The sequence below is a fragment of the Brassica napus genome, chromosome C4, assembly GCF_020379485.1.
Source record: "Brassica napus cultivar Da-Ae chromosome C4, Da-Ae, whole genome shotgun sequence".
Lineage (NCBI taxonomy): Eukaryota > Viridiplantae > Streptophyta > Magnoliopsida > Brassicales > Brassicaceae > Brassica > Brassica napus.
This window is the reverse complement of record NC_063447.1, coordinates 37,751,188-37,769,232: the sequence shown is the minus strand read 5'-3', so window position 1 is coordinate 37,769,232 and position 18,045 is coordinate 37,751,188. Positions and strand designations below refer to the sequence as shown.

The window sequence follows — 18,045 nt, the reverse complement described above, 5'->3', positions numbered from 1 at the left end:
ATGTGTAAATCCTGAATCATATGCAAGTACAGCATCGAGTAGAACAAAATCTGTGAAAGAGAGTATGCATGCGGATGATCAAGATGGAGTAAACACAAAGACTTGAAAAATGAAGTGGCGGCCAAGTCAAAGTTAATGCAAAGACTACTTGGAGAGAAAGCATGTAGGGATTCAATTTGGAAAAGGGAGATCTCGCTAGGAAAGTTTATAAAGACTCAGTAGACGCTTTGGGGAACTTATCATAAATGGGGATTTGGTAAAATATTGTGTAGAAGACTAGGATTAGCCGATTGGCTATTGGGTATATAATATTCATGGTCGACCTATGTATTAGGGTTGTCACATGAATTGTATTCTTAGCATAAGAGTGGGTTTTATAAGCTTGTAAGCGAGTGAAAGTACTAAAGGTTAATGGGAGAGGTACTAAGGTCTTGTATTCGACTTTAGTACGAGAGTAGGCTAGAGTGGTCTTGATCCGTGTGATCCAAATTACCTCGAAAGTGTGCATTTCAAAAACTGTAGTATAAATATACTTTCAATAAAAGTTAATGGTTTTCCTATTTTACTTTAGTTCCACTTTAAATTTTAGAGTATTAAAAGTAAACAAATTTTTATTTTTAAAAAAGAAACTTATTTAAAACACAGTTACAAATAGAACTAAACGAATCATTCAATATTTTTTTATCATATTTTGATGTGTTGGAGTTCGGTTTCTTTTCGATAAAACTGATAAAAGTTTGCTTTTAATTGTTATGTTTGAGTGTAAAACTACTCCTAATTTTACCTGTATAGTTTATCTAGTTCCAGAAAATGTGACTATTTCTTTTTAGTTTTGATAAAAAAAAGAAAACAAAACATTCAATATTTATTTATTAAATAAAACAATTTAAATGGATGCAAAACTAGTCCGTGCTATAAATAATTAAAAAAGGCTGCTAGTATAGATGAGAGAGAGGGGAGAACATTTTTTTTCCCAAATCAGAACGCTCAACCTTCGTAGGTGTTTTCGACTCTTCCAAACTTTGCAGAAACGGATCCAACTCATTTAACATAGTAAGTGTTTCGATCTCTCACTCTCTCTATAAATCATAAATTTATTTGAGGATTTTCGATCGCAATTTCGTTTTTAGGGTTTCGTTCTCTTTAGATTCCGTCCTGATTGGTTTGGGGTTTCTCGCTCATGTGAATCTTTCTTGTTCGATTGATTGTCTTGTTCCTTTATAGTTCAATCGCAATTTCGATTTAGGGTTTTGTTCCCTTTAGATTCCGTTCCGATTGGTTTGGGGTTTCTCGCTCTATGTTAGGGTTTCTTCGGAATCTTTCTTGTTCAATTGATGTTCGATTGATCGTCTTTTTTTATGCAGATTGGATCCTGATTTGTTTGGTTTTTGGTACTAAACTCTGTGAAGAATCGATAGAAAAACCCCCCGTTTTACTCTTTTCATTAGCTTTCTGTTTTCTTCTCAATGTACAAGTGTTATTTGTTTGTTTAACCTCTCAAATTCTTATTCTTGTATTATTATGTCTCACAAGTCCTGTCATTTATGTTACAGTTTCTAAGCTGCATCTTTATTCTTTGTAGTTTTATTTTACGGTTCATAATCTGTGGTGTATGGTGTATCTTACTACTGTTTCAGTTATAGCTTCACACGAGAAGAAACGGTGTGACGAGAGGGAGATGGAAGAGCTGAAAGGCGAAACAACAACATAAATGGGTCTTTATAGAAGCAGAATGTTTTTGCAGTGACTCCGTGTCAAACATGTCATTGAGGTAAATAACTCTTTCTTATGCTCCCATCAGTTTTGATGGTTTGGTTTTCCACTTCAACCCCTCCCCCCCCCCCCCCCCCCCCCCCCCCCCCAAAAAAAAAGATATTAGACAGACACTAAGCTAATAGTGTTCTGTAAGATTCTTATTTTGGGAACATTGTCCCTTTGCTGCCCCTAAAGGAAAATTATTACCCACGGCTTAAAAAAGTCTTTTAAGACAAGAAGAGACTTTACTACTAACCCACGGCTTGAGAAGGATCTGTTTTTGATTATTTGGATGGAATGGATTATAACGACCAAAAAGTCTTTAAGACAAAAGACTTGAGAAATCAAAAACAGATCCTTATTTTACTAATACCCACGGCTTAAAAGTCTTTACTACCCACGGCTTACAAGTCTATAGACAAAGACTTCATATCAAAAACAACAGATCCTTATTTCACTACCCACGGCTTACACATATGTCTTTAGACAAAGACGTACAAGGCCTGTCAGTTAAAAGAAGACCCACGGCTTACAAGTCTTAGACAAAGGTGTATAAGGCATGTCAGTTAAAAACACCCACGGGTTACATACAACTCTTTAGACAAAGACATATAAGACATGTCAGTTTACTTTGGATGGGAATAACAAACCAACAGTTTAAGAAAGTCTCAAGTCAAAGACTACACATGGGTTTCAAAGACTTGTAGAATGGTAAAAAAAAACTACCCATGGGTTTGATTTTAGAATGCGGCTTAGATAAACAAAATGTGAACCGAGACCATTTGGATGGGAATAACACGACCAAATGGTTACAAATTCTTTAAATACCCAGTCATGTAAGTAAAGACTAATTAATTTGATTTTTTTTCCAGGTTTGTGCTTTAGGAGGTCTGAGGAGATTGCAAGTGTAGCAGACTTCTGTGACAGGTAAGTCTTATGCCAAAGAAATAATCATTTCTCTTCTACAAAATTTGAAGTGGTTTTTTGAATGGAAAAACGACCAACAACTTCAAAATACTACAAATCATATGTGACTCTTTACTGTACCACATGTACTATATATAGCGACACAGAGACTGTTCAAATTTTAAAAACCGATCCAAGATTTTGGCACTGGAAGGAACATGGTAAGCATGAGGCATATGACTACATGTAATTAAAAACTAATTAATTTGATTATTTTTTTCAGGTTTGGGCTTTAGGAGGTCTGAGGAGATTGCAAGTGTAGCACACTTTCTGCGACAGGTAGTACATCTCTTTGAATTAGTTGAGTCTCACATAATTATATATTTTTGAAGGTATGTGAGACTTATGTAGTTTAAATGTCTGAGAAACTTTTTACTTGTGTTATCCACCAACCCTTCGTGGTCACTATGGTCCGTTCCTGTAATTTTATAATTTAATTTCGGTTGTTGTATGAGTGTCCTACATTTTGCATTCTGCATCATGTCTTTACAGTTCTGGATTCTGCACTCAGCATTCTGATGTTTGCATTATGCATCATGTCTTTAGTGTTCTGCATTCTGCACCATGTCTTTACAATTCTGGATTCTACACTATGCATTCTGATGTTTGCATTCTGCATCACGTATTTACAGTTCTGGATTCTGCATCATGTCCTTACAGTTCTGCATTCTGATGTTTGCATTCTTCATCATGTCTTTACAGTTCTGCATTCAGCATATGTCCTCAAATTCTGCATCATGTATCATGTCTTTGCAATCTTATAGTTAAACTTGTATGTTTGAGAAATTATGTCATTCTGCGTCATAGTTTATATATACTTAAGATTACTGTAACATGTTATCTAAGTGCTATTTACATGAATTCTTAAGGTACGCTGAACAAAATATAGATTTGTTGTGGTACTAGTGTTTATCCTTAGTCTCTTAGTCGTAAAGAGATGATGGTTTTGGAAATCTATTGAACTATTGGTGTAATTATTTAGCATGTGCAACAGATCTTTCTTGATTTCTCTATTATGTTTTTTTAATACTATATCTATGATTGATGTAAAAAAAAGGTAAGAATTAGCAGCCGAACTCAAATGTTGACGTCTCTTTTGTTGGTATGCATCATATGTGCTCTAAGAGCATGATTAATGGGGGTTCTTAGGGGTGAATTACGCTAAGAACCCCACCCCTAAGAACCCCCATTAATCATGGTGTAATCTTCTAGGTTTGTAGGTAGGCTATATTCAATGCCTGAAATTTTATTTCGGTTTCAAAAACCGTATATTTCTACAATAATGGTTAAGTTTTGAAGTTCTTGACTCTAGCAGAGATATTTATGTTATAAAATCCAGCTTCGTATATTCAAATAAACTGTATAAATGATTGTTAAATTAAGGGTCATTTTCCAGTACATATTGTGCATTGTAGCTTGAGGTAATTTCAGTTCTAATCTATAAATATCTCGCACCTGGTCTTTGTCTATTATCTACTCTATATGTAACCTTTCAAGAAGACAATATTAATGCTGACTTTTCTGTTTAATATGGAAAATTTGAATTTAGGTGTTAGTTTTGTTGATTAAAGGTGCTCTCTATATCTTTTAAAGACTTTGTAAGACAATAGAATTAGATGGTGCTCTCTATATCTTTTAAAGACTTTGTAAGACGATAGAATTAGACTTGACATGTTCTCATTAGACATAGTTCTTGTAATTGGTTTGTTGCCTAAACCACTATTGGCCCTTTTTTGTTATGTCTGAATGTGATCTTGATTTTTTTTTTTTTTTGTATGGTCACGGATAATACCATCTCTACTTTTGATTTTAAATTTTTTTGTTGGTAAATTAAAATTATTTTGAAGAAAATATATGTCTATCTTAAACTACACCCAATAAAGGGCTCATTTATGTCATATCTATAACTGGTATGCGTGTGGATAATACTTTTTCTGAAGTTACTTTGTAAATATTTGGATTATATGTATTTTGATAAGGCCATATAGTATTTGTTTTAACCAACTTAAACAATGAGTTCACAAAAAAAACCTAAATAATGAATGATTTTAAAGTTAATTTTGTTCTATGCTACGTAATGATTTGATTTACTGGATAAGGATGTTTTAAGCTATCTTTGCTATGAACCCATGGATTGTTTTTCTATTGTTAGAGCATGGTTTATTATTCTTTCAAACTAGTATATAAATTTGTTTGATTCAAATTGACTCTCCAAATTATCTATTATCTGAATTTCATAATTTTACCTTAGTGGTTGCATCATAGACTGTTTCACAATTTAATTAATGGATAAGTTCTATTTTTAAACTTGCATGCTTGATTTTATTGATTTTGGCATCATCTGTGTTTTTATTAAATCAGACACTTGAATCTATATATTCTTGAATGGAACCAACACGACTTACTTTTTATTTATTTTTAGTACAGAGTCAGGTCAATCAGGACGGTGATAGATTCACCTGTTTTAATTGTTTTTCTTCAATCATGCAACGTTAGATCAGAAACCTTCAAAGAATAAACTCTAAGACTAAACATTTTACATGAGAGAACCCAGCCGACGACCTTAGCACCATATGGCATATATCGAGTTCGTGGAGAGATCCAGAACTTCCAACCTACTAAGCTTTAGCCCACCTGTGAGTATTTAAGTTGCAGTTTATGGTTTTAAATGTATTATGCCCTTTGGTGTTAACGTTTTCTTTGCAAATTAAGCAGAGAATCTTGCTTGATTCATGGCTGCCAAGTAGTTTTATTTAAATGTTTCACTGTAGTAAATAAATGTCTAAAGAATGTAGACTTTTGTTGTTGCAAGAAAATGTAAAATTTTCCAACTACAAAAAGAAAGCTAATTATAATAGATTACGCGCTGACAAAAAGATCTAGTAGTGGCTAAAAGATTAATATCAGGAATCATGATGGCCGTTTAACTCATAAATCATAGTGATTTTCTATTTTAACCTTTTTACATCAAATTTTCTATTAAAATTTTAGCTATTGGTTTGAAAAAAACCATAAATATTTTTTTTTAATTTTATAACTTTTATTTTTTAATTTTGTTTAACAATTTCAATTGTATTTTTATATAAATTCAGTAGACTTAAATATGACATTTTATGAAAATAAAAAATTATATTATATTTAATAAAAAATATTTTAAATATGTTTCTTATCACCTAATTTTATATCTATATACTAGAGATTGATCCACACGTTCGCGCGGTGTTAATTTTTTACTTTTTATAAAATAATATTTTTGTTTTTGATGATTAGTGTTATATATTATAATATAATAGGCGAAGATTCACGCCTTGCACAGAGTGAATTGACTAAAAAAGACTTTAAATTTTAGTTAGTAGATATTAAAAAAGTAAAAAGTCATAATGACAAATATACATGTTATATAACACAATGCCACAATGTTTGATATACAGATGAAATGAAAAAGAAACAATTTGGACTTTTCGAAGAACTGGGATATCCGGGTTAAACGAAAATATTTAAATTAACAGTAATAGCTTCTTAATAAACGGATATGTTATAGTTTTGCACTATTTTAAATTGCTTTGCCTAGTTCTTAAAAATTGTGGTTGAAAAAAATAATCTGAAAGTAATAATAGTTTCCAAATAAAGTGGGACATTTGCATCAGAATTTTTTTTTTTTAAAACAGGGGCTATTATTGCATATGAGCCTCTTGTAATTTAAGTTTTATCTATACTATTATTTATGAAGTGATTTGACTTATTTGTCATATTTTCCATGATTTTAGTTAATTTACTTGTCATCTTTTCCATGATTTTAGGATAAATCATTAGTTTAATTAATATCATTATTATTTTTTATTTTGATATCTATATATTTATCATGATATTTAAAATCATGATAAACATGAACCTATTTTACCGATATATATACTAATATTTTTTACAAATATATTTTAATATATAATAAACGTGATATTTGAGACATTTAATTAATAAATAAATATTAATAATATATACCGATAATATCATCATTATTTTTCTCTCATTTATAACTTTATTGACTAATATTATAGCTAATATCTCTGATTTTTATTGAAAATATTGATTAAAGACAGATTATTATAATATTTATATATAAGTATAGTAATATATCTGAATTAATCAGATTAAATAGTTAAGTTGTTTATTTTTAATCATTTCTATAGTTATAGGATAAATCATTAGTTTAATTAATTTATTTATTTTGATATCTATATAGCTCATTTGTCATTTGTCATGATTTCCATGATTTTAGGTAATTTTGCTTATTTGTCATGTTTTAATTTGGTTTAAGTTGAGTCATTAATTTATTAATAGTTTTTAGTTGAGTCCATAATTTATTAATTTAAATAATATAACTATAAAATATGTAATTAGATATATAATTTTTTTATTTGCTTATTTGTCATGTTTTCCATGATTTTTGTCAATTTTGCTTATTTGTTATGTTTTTATTAGGTTAGCTTAGTCATTGATTTATTAATAATTTTTAGCTGAATCACTAATTTATTAATTTAAAAAATATCCGTAATGAATTTTATATATAATTAAAAACGAATTTTGATTTATTAATATTTAAATATATATGTTATATTAAATTTCTTCTTTTCTTATTTGTCATATTTTATTAGGTTTTAAGCTTTTATATAGGTCATTGATTTATTATTAGTTTTTAACTGAGTATTTATTAATTTTCACAAAACCCATAATGAATAATGAATTTTATATATAATAAAACACGCATTTTATTTTAATAATATTAAATTTATATGTTATATTAAATAATTAATTATAAACTAATATAATAAAATTGTGAAAATATATTTAAAAATTATGAGAATTCTTATATATATTGTGTTTCTACCCGAAAACAATATTTTTATTATAAAGTTAAAAAACTAAGATATAAAACAGTTTATAATTAAATATTAGTCAAACAAAAATATTTATATAAAGATATTTTCTAAACTATTTCTAATATATGAGTGTTTTAAATCTTTTAACACAATAATAAGTACATAGTTTGATGAACGTTTTTTTGACATATATAAATAATTTGATGTTTGATTTAACTATTTAAAATCATAAATAATAACTTAACTTGTGATTGAGTTCAAAACAAATTTTCTTGTTCTTACTTTAAACCAGTTTAAGTTTAATCAGTGAAACACTATAGCTTCAGTTGGTGACCACTAAAAGAATGAAAAAAATAAAAAAATAAAATTTCATTTAAGGAATTGAAAAAATAAAAAAAATACGAATTTTTGTTCAATTCGTTCCTTATCCACATTGCACAGTGAAATTGTTTCTTATAAATTCATATTTCCATGGAGAATTTAGAAGAAAAAAGTGGGATCTGCCTTTCAATAACTTGACTAAAATTTCAACATAACTGGTATAAATTTTGAGGAACAGAGAATTCACCATAATGTTTTTCCTTCAACATGTTCACCAATTAGTGTTTTATAATGCCGAATTTTGGTTTAATAAGACATAAAATAATAAGTATTCGTAAGATGATTATGCCCGCATGTGCGGGCAAAGCACCTGGTACAAAATATTACTTATGATAAAGTCCTTGGCGAACTAACGGAGTTCCACAAACTTAAGTCATAACTATTTTGGTTTTCCAGCTAGGTAATTTAACTCAAGGGTGTAAAACTATAATGTTTTTTTGGGTTCTAAATATTTTTTTGGATGTTCGATTAAAGAATACGAAATAATAAAGGTAATACTGAACATAAAACATCGTTTTCGAAAAAAAACTCGATTGGTTTTAGTTCATATATATTAAAGACTTATTCTTGGGTTCACCCTCCACGGTGAGCCTTTAGGTTCAACAACTAGGAGTGTCAAAATGAGCTAACTTGCTCAACTCATAGTGAGCTCGGCTCTTTCATGAGCTAGCTCAGCTCAGTTCATTTATTATATGAGCTTCAATATGTAAACTCGAACTCAGATCATCTAGATCATGAGTTAAATGAGCTAACTCGTGATCTAAATAAAAATAATAATTATAAAATAAAATAGTGATAGAATAACTTCTATAATATTGTTCAAAATTTGAATATTAAAAAATCCTAAACATAAATATTAAATACTAAATAGAAACTAACACATGACAAAAATGAAAAATACAACACCTAATATAAATTAAATAAAAACAAAACTAATGATCCAAATCCCTATTCTTCGTGAGAGTTTTGAGTCAATTCATCTTCAATGTATTATATGTATGTTTTACATTTTAATTTTAGAAGATAAAGATGATTAATATAGATATTATCTTTTAAAAAGATTTGGTTTGACATTTTAATTTTAGAAGATAAATATGATAAATATAGAAATTATCTCTTTTTTACATAAAAAATAGAAATTATCCAAATATAATATATAAAATATATTATATATTATTGTAAGTAAAAAATGAACAAGCTCATGAGTCAGCTGATGTTCTTTAAAGATCGTTCATGTAACTCGTGATCTAATTTAAGCTTGATCAATAAACTCATTTATTAAATGAGCTTAAAATATAGAGATCGTGCTCATGAAAAAACGAGCTGAGGTGAGCCAGATCGTGAGCGCTAGATCATTTTGACACCCCTAAATATATTTACTTGATTGCTCTAATCATAATAATTTGTGCTTTTATGTACAAACAAACTGAATTAAATCGAGAGAGTGAGATTGGGATGATGACTCTTTAATTTCTCAAACTGGATACTTTTATTTTATGTAACTAATAAATTATGATAATAATATAATAATAATAACAATACTTAAAGGGGGATATGCTCAAAAAAGATGCATGCCACGTCCTAAAAAAAATTAACAAATTAGATGCCCCTATTTTGCCACGTTACATCCTCTTTATCGACATGGGCCAAGTGTTTTGATCTTCTAAAATTTGGAGGTGGCCCATTTGAGACCCATGTTACACTTTCCAACGAAACCCACGCTTTCCTTCCTCAGTCAATAGTCTCTTACGATTCCTCTCCATAGCCATTGTTCCATTCTCTCCAAATCTCCATTACTTTGCAGTAGCTATCCACTCTAAAATCATTGATTCTGCTCTTTACACGTTCTTACAAGATGTATCATTTCACCTCCTTTTGTTTTCCTCATGTATGATCTATTTCTCGATTCTTATATATACCGCAATCTACGACTTATTCAGTCGAAGATCAAGCTATGTCCATGAGATCTGCTAAGCTGTGTATTTCACCAACATCTCCCCGGGTACAGCGGAATCAGAACTAGGCTTCCGGTTAATCCGTTTCTGGGAGACCATAAGCACAAACAGCTAAAGGTGGTTTGCTTATAGGCTTGGAGCTTCTCCTTACAGGCAAGCAGGTATCAGATTCTTTACTTCTTATTCTATTGATCCAAATCAATCTAGGTCACAACTTCTTGATTTATTGATTACTTCTTAATAAAAATCAATCTAGGTCACTACCGAGTGTAGTTATACCGAGTTATACCGATTGTACTGAGTACTACTAAGTTAGTTATACCGAGTTCGACTAAGTTCTACTGGTTATACTGCACGATACTAAGTACTACTGAGTTAGTTATACCAAATTCGACTGAGTTAGTAATACCGAGTTATACTGGATCCAGATCTGAAGAAAAACATACTTTGCAAAGGGGAAACAAGAACAATAAAATCCCTAAATCATAAAAAAAAAACCCAGATCTATAGAGAACAATAAGAACTCTAATCATACAAAACCCAGAATCTTAATTTACAATCCTAAATCGAAAACATGAGGACAATAAAAACCCTAAATCGTGAGGCACCGCGGATCTGTTTCCATTTTTGTCCCCTTCAACGTCGCCATATCAGGCTGTGAGGCACCGCAAATCTGTTTCTTCTTCAGGTTTCCGGATCTAATCTTAGAGTTCACTATCAGATTTGATGTTAAAGAAGAAAGAAACCAGAAAAAGAAAAGTTGTAGAGAGGAAGAGAGAAACCATCGGGAGAGAGAGAGAAAGAAAAGAAAAAAAAATGAGATAGTAAATAAAAATGAATCTGGTTTTTAATATTTAGGTTTGTAAGGAAGGTTAAAAATGTAATCAGCCAGTATTTCGAATTAAAAATAATTCAAAAAAAAATAATATTTAGGAAGGTAGAGATTGGACAGATAGGGGTAAGAGAGGCGTTGACTCAGAAAAGGAACGGATCATATCCAAAATCATCACCATTAGGCTTTCTTTTTGGAGGATCAGTTGCAAGAATCTGCCATGGGTCAACTGAAATACTCAGTGTTCCTCTGTTTCAGAGGAGAAGATGTTCGAGTAGGCTTTCTAAGTTACCTCATAGGCACCCTAAAAAGGAAATCCATAAAATACTATGTTGATTACGAGGAGACAAGGGGAGAAGTTATGGAAATTTTCTTACGAAGGATCGCAGAGTCCAGGATTGTGCTTGTGATACTCTCACCCAAGTTCATGGAGTCGGATTGGTGCATAGATGAAGTTCTCAAGGCTCTGGAGACGCGTGAAGCAGGGACAAGCATCATTCCTGTCTTCTACAAAGTCAGCGTTGCGGACGTGAAGGGGTGGAATATCGTAAAACAAGGAGATAGGGATAAGTTCATAAACGTTACTAAACGTTTGGGATTGAGATCCAAAGATTACCCGTAAGGAAGACATGTTGACTTACTCATTCATTTGTTGAAGAAGACATGTAAACTTTTTTAATCGTTTTTTCAGTACTAGCGAGGCGGATTTTGTGAACAAGATCGTGGAGGAACTGGAGAAAGCGTTGACCAAACTGGAAACGGAGGAGGAAGAGAACAAGTTGAAGATGAAGCAGGCGATTACTACTAAGATGAAGCAGGCGATTACTACTAATACTACTATGCCTTTCTTTGGGACCAACAAACGCGTCAAGCAATTGCAAGAGAAGTTAATGATGGGGATCCCGACCCATACTCGCCTTGTCGGAGTTGTTGGGATGAAAGGTAGTGGCAAAACAAACCTAGCGGAGATGTTCTTCGAGGAAGGAAAATGTTACTTCCTCAGACATTTGTTCTTCAGGGACAAAATAGGTAAGAATATGGAGAGTGGTGCGAAGCGCGATCTGCTCGTACAGCAGTTCCAGAAAAATCTTTTGAAGATATCAAATACTGAAGAAAAGATTAATAGCAAACTTCTTCTTGTCTTGGATGACTTCAGCGACAAGGAAGATATCATATGTCTTTTTGGTGACCGTGGATGGATTACTCCAGGTAGCAAGATAGTTATTGTGGCAAGCGACAAGTCATTGGTCGAGGGACTGGTCGATGATACTTATGTGGTCCCAGGCTTGAACGAAAAGGAAGGGTTAGCATGCTTGAGTTATCACGCCTTTGGAGACGTGATAACTCGGTACTTCTTAACTCGGTATTCATTTTTAAAAACCAGGGAAATATACAAAGATATAAAAAATTTAACAAAATAAATATTTGTTACAGTAATATATTAAAGCAATTCAAATTTTAAATTGAATTGAAAAGTAATTTAAATTGTTAAATGGTAGACAAAACGTTCACACTAAAGAGAGCATAAACACAAATATTTTTAGTTGTTTTTTATGAGCAACACATATATTCCATATCAAAAGTTTAACATTCGTACCAAAAAACATGGCATCATTAAATTATTACACAAATGTTTGATTTTTTCCTGAATAATTTCCTAAGCAAGGGAATTAAAAATTCTTTGTCAACATTAACAAAAGTGGGAACAGAAAGTATATATACACGGATGCAAAATAACATTACCATTAGACTGTTTTGCTGCGTTATTAGGAGAGTAGGAGTCCAGTGGCTCATACATATCTAGCACCTACATATACATATACTTTTTCCAAAAAATAATAATAATAACACCTACATATACATATTATGTTATTTAATGTTTTGTACATATTTAAATAAAAAGTTTTACTAACTAATTATCAGAGTCTTATAAGTATTTTAAGATATGTGAAAATTAATGTATAATAATTTAAACCAGTTATCCAATACTTTAGACATTATCCATGATTTTCATTCGAAAAGCATTTGTCTGCTTTGTTTATATAGATGAGTGTGATGTATTTTAGGGGTAGTGGATTTTGGTTTGGGGTGTTGGTCTTAATCTCTGCTTTAAATTATTTAGCCAAAATACTCTTATAGCTTTTTTTTTGTTTAGCAATGAACAGAAAATCTAAACAGTTCTAAAAGGTACATATGCTTGATTAATCAAAAACAACATAATTCCAATATGATATCAAATGTTAAAGTATTTGAATAACCGATAAATACTAAGTTGTAATATCAATTTATAAATCCATCTCGGTACAATAATTTACAATTTTATCATAATAACATAAATAAAATGCATTAAGAAGATTGTCACTTTAAAAAACTCAATTTATGCTGGAGAAAGATTGGTAGAAATGGTAAACTATTATTAAAGGAAAAACGTTGAAAATACTTTTTTAAAAATATGCCAAAAATCTCAAATTACAAACACACCATTTTAATCATTAAATTTTTAGTCAAACATGATTTTTTTTTTTGTTTCGGTTTAAAAAGTGAACATTAAAATGTCATACCTAAATTTAAAATTGTATATGTTTTAACAAAATAATTTATCAAATATAAATTACATATGATTTTGGCAATATGTAATATTGTATATCAATGATTTGAAGGCTATAACCGAAAAATCCAAAAATCAATTTAAAATCCTATATTTGCGTTTAGCCTTTTTTTTATTACATATCTTATATTGGGTAGTGTTTTAAAAAGAAAAATTCAAAGTAAATTCATATATAACTTTAAATATGTAAGTATGTAATTTAAAACTATTTTGTAAATGATTTTATTTATAAAGAATTGTGTTCTCTGTAAATGTTTTGTGACAATTGTTAGTTTTATGTTTATGTCTGAATTTTTATATTTTCTTATATTAAGTTATACATAAACTTACTTCCAATTATTTTGAATTTTGGACATCATTATGTGTTGTAAATATAATTGATTAATTTTTGAGAAATTCCTTGAAATAACTAAGTTGAATACTACTTTTTAAAAAATACACTTAATCAAAATATTATAACATTTGGGTTTAGGGTGTAGTGGTTTTTGTGTAAGGTTTAGTATTTAGGAGGTAGGTTCAGTTTATAAACTTCTATAAACACTTTTTTTTTAAATTATAAATGCTTTAGGAGTGTTAATTTTATCTTTTTCAAAAAATTTTAAACTATTAATGAAAATGATTATCATTTAAAATTATATTCTACAAATGATATCAAATTTGAGATAAAGTTAGAATTCTCATTTATTTTCTAGATTGATCAGTTACAACCATTTATTTCATTTATTTATTTTTAAAACATTAACAACTGAGATGATACTACAATACAAGATCGAAACCTAATTTTCTTAGAATCATTAAATTTCACATATATAGAAACTCAAAATTTATGTAATATATTTTAATGTTTAAATTTAAAATCAAAACCAATACACTACAAGAAAACATATTTTTTACGAGGGCAGTATTCGAGGCTAATTCGTCGTAAACGGGGTGTTACGACGAATTAACCTCGAAAGACGTTTCGTTGTTAAACGTCCGTCGTAACGGAAGTTTCATCGTAAAGGACTCGTTACGTTTACGACGAAATAAATTCCTCGTAAAGCGAAAGGAAAGGTTTCGTCGTAAAAGACACTTAACGCTTCGTGGTAAAGCCCACGTAATGCATTCGATGTAAAGAACACGTAAACGAATTCGTTGTAAAGCCCACGTAAACGTTTCGATGTAAAACTCTCGTAAAAGTTTCGATGTTAATCACTCGTAAACTTTCGATGTAAACTCCATGTAATGTTTACGAGGAGTTTACATCGATTCTTATTATATTATATATAATAAATTTATATTTATATTTAATATTTGAAATTTAGAATATTTTAAATTTTAAAACAAAATATGAAAATGAAAAACATATTTTCAAAAAGTATTTAAAAGTCATTCAATAATATTTAAATTCATAATACAAACCAAAATATAAAAAATTACATATTCTCGAAGTAGTCGGTGGGGTTGCTCGGCTGTTGACGGTTTGGATCGAACTCTTCGGGATCCCGTACTGGCAACCCAAGAGCGGCTCGTCTCTCACTCAACATTCTCTGCATAGTCGGTTTTCCCACCGCCATCACGTCTAGCAGATCCTCAAGAGAGTCTAAACGAACCTGCTGGCTATATATTCGAGCTTTATTCTGAGAATTCTCTTCATCCCGTCTTGAAGTGTATGACGAAGTTGCAAGGGAAACTTCGTTAACAGAGCCAATGCCGACTGTCCGTCCCTTCTTTTTAGGAGCTACCTATAAAATTAAAACATATATTAATATAGTTAATTATGTTAAAATATTAAAATTAATGTAAACAAAAATTTTAAGTTGTACCTCTTCGAAGATTCTGTCGACCTCTTCGGTGGTCAATGTGACGGGTAATCCATCGGGAGACTGCTGGGTTAGTTGTGTCTCCCGTTCTTCAATCCGAGCAGCCACTGCATGGAATAGTTTCTCAGATGCAGGATCCACAAAAACCCCGTCGGATGTGGCGTGAGTTATCTTGAATAGCTCAGACAGAGATGGTAAGGCTCCCGTCTTCTCTAACTACACAAAAAAAATAATTAAATATTAAAATTTAAATTAATTGAAAATTTTAAAATAAATATTAAAAACAAAACTTACAGCTTTTAGACGGATTCATGCATGAGGTTTTTTTCCGGTTCTGTGAACCATGGGCAAATGACCATCTTTATCCTTCGTTTTTCGAGAAGCAGAGCACGAATTGGTTTTTTTGATCGAAGAGGGTAGCTTCCAATAGGCGATGAGGCCATCCCACACATCTGTCGTGAGGTCAGTGGGCTTTTCCTCATACCCGTAGATCTCCCACTTGTCCTTCCAATCGGAGACAGTGTTGCAAAGGCAGGTCTTTGCCTTTGCAACGAATTCTCTCTTCACCCTCTCGGTGATTCCCAAAGACCAATGCCACTTTTGCTGAAACACAATTTTTTTGAAGAAATTAAAATTAATAATAAATATTTAAAAATAAAAAGTAATATTTAAAAGTGAAAATTTAATTAAATTTAAAAATCTTACCGCAAAACATTTAAACCAAGTGGTCTTAACGTGATCTGGTGTCCTACTCCAGTTCGGATATGCCCCGTCGTAGTAACCCTTCATCATCTCCGAAACGCTCCGGCTAACACGGTTGTTAGCCCCAAACCTAAAACAAAAAACAATTTAATTGTTAGAAAATAAAAATAATTTAAATTTTAATGTAATAAAAATTAATAACTTACCAAAAAGTTTTTGGCGGTCTATCGGGGTCTAGAACTTCCAAACCCTCCCGTCCAGGCTGGACAAGCAAATCCTCCACCGTATATCTCGCTTGCATATGAAGTCACACACAAATCTGGATGAACTGCACCTGCTGGAGCAGGCTGAGGTGCAGCAGCTGGAGGAGGAGGTGGAGGCATCTGCGGTGGAGGAGGAGGACTCCAAGAAACTCTCTTAGAAGTCTGAGAGTCTGGAACTGCATCGGAAGATGATGGACCGGAAGAAGATGCTCCGGAAGCATCGCCAAACAACTGAGAATAAGTAGGTGCTGCTGGTTTCCTCCTAGGAGCCAACTAAAAAAATTAAAATAAATTTAATCAATTACGACATAATTAAAATATTATTCTGTCACCTAACTAATCACCTAAACTATTATTCCGTCACCTAACTAACCACCTAAACTAATTACCTAACTAACCACCTAAACTAACTAACTAAACAAATAAATAAATAAGAGAGAGAGAGGTACCTTAGAGGGAGAGAGCAAAGGAGTTTGGGTGGAATGAACGAGGCAAGCCTCGTTCTGCGGCGTCTCAATATATAGAGAAAGGCATTCGTCGTAAACTCCACGTAATGTTACGACGAAGTTACCAGGCTCGTCTTTTTTCATTTACGACGAAATTACGAGGAATCGATTTAACCATTTACGACGAAGTTATCAGGCCCATCTCTTTTCATTTACGACGAAGTTACCAGCCCCGTGTTATTTTTACAAGGACTTTACTACGCTTAATCCTAAACCCCGAGAATGAAATCCCTAAACCCCAAAGTCACATATCATCTAATATCATCATCATCTTCTTTAATTCTTCTTACTCTTACTCCAACTTACACCCTAAAACTCCAAATAATTTTTTAAAATCTAAAGAAATACATATTATATATAACAACATTTGTTACACATACCAACAACTCTTCATACCATTCTTCAGTTGAAAAGCATCCGTCGATCCAAGACAATATGGACAAGATAATCTTCTATGTGTTGTCCAGCCAGACAACATCCCATAAGCAGGGAAATCACTTATCGTCCACAGCAGAACTGCTCGCATCGTAAAATTGTTTTTCAAGGAACAATCATACGTCCTCACCCCTTCCGACCACAATTGCTTTAACTCTTCTATCAACGGTTGAAGAAAAACATCAAGAGACCATTTTGGATGCTTCGGCCCAGGGATTAATATGGTCAAAAATAGAAATTCTTGTTCCATGCACATATCCGGCGGTAAATTGTACGGCGTAAGAATGACTGGCCACGAAGATATTGTCTCCCAGACATTCCAAATGGACTAAATCCATCGGTGCATAACCCAAGATAGACATTCCGAATATTTGTAGCAAAATATGGGTGTACCTTGTTGAAATGTTTCCACGCTCTTGCGTCTGAAGGATGTGCAACCTCGCCATCTCTCTGGACATGTTCAGCATGCCACCTCATCGACGCAGCAGTCCTCTCAGATTGATATAATCTTTTTAATCTATATGTAATTGGTAGGTACCACATTCTTTGGTACGGTACCCTATTCCTCCCACGGTCTTGCGGTTTGAATCGTGTTTTTTTTTGCAGAATCGACACTCTTCTAACTTGTCATCTTCCTTCCAGTAGATCATGCAATTGTCGATTCAAACATTAATCATCTCCGAAGGCAACCCAAGACTATAAACCAATTTCTGAATCTCATGATAAGATTCAGCAGACACGTTGTCTTCTGGCAAATACTCTTTAAACAACTCCGTCCATGCATCCATGCAATTCTCAGGTAAATTATGATCCATCTTAATATTCATCATCCTAGCTGCTAGAGACAATTTATAGAGACCTTCTCTACAACCAGTATAGATTGGTTGATTTGCAGCATCTAGCATTTCATAAAACTTTTTTGCATCCAAATTAGGTTCTTCTACATTTCCAGTTCTATCAGCT

The 18,045-nt window shown here is 31.7% G+C and overlaps 1 protein-coding gene across 1 annotated transcript; it reads left to right on the top strand.

Moving 5' to 3' along the window:
• The first annotated feature begins 7,666 nt into the window (after window positions 1-7,666).
• LOC106384303 (disease resistance-like protein CSA1) lies at window positions 7,667-12,356 on the top strand. Its single transcript, XM_013824292.3, has 2 exons — window positions 7,667-11,384; window positions 11,458-12,356. The coding sequence occupies exons 1-2, from the start codon at window positions 10,987-10,989 to the stop codon at window positions 12,185-12,187; spliced, it is 1,128 nt and encodes a 375-aa protein (XP_013679746.1). The 5' UTR covers window positions 7,667-10,986; the 3' UTR covers window positions 12,188-12,356.
• The last annotated feature ends 5,689 nt before the right edge of the window (window positions 12,357-18,045 follow it).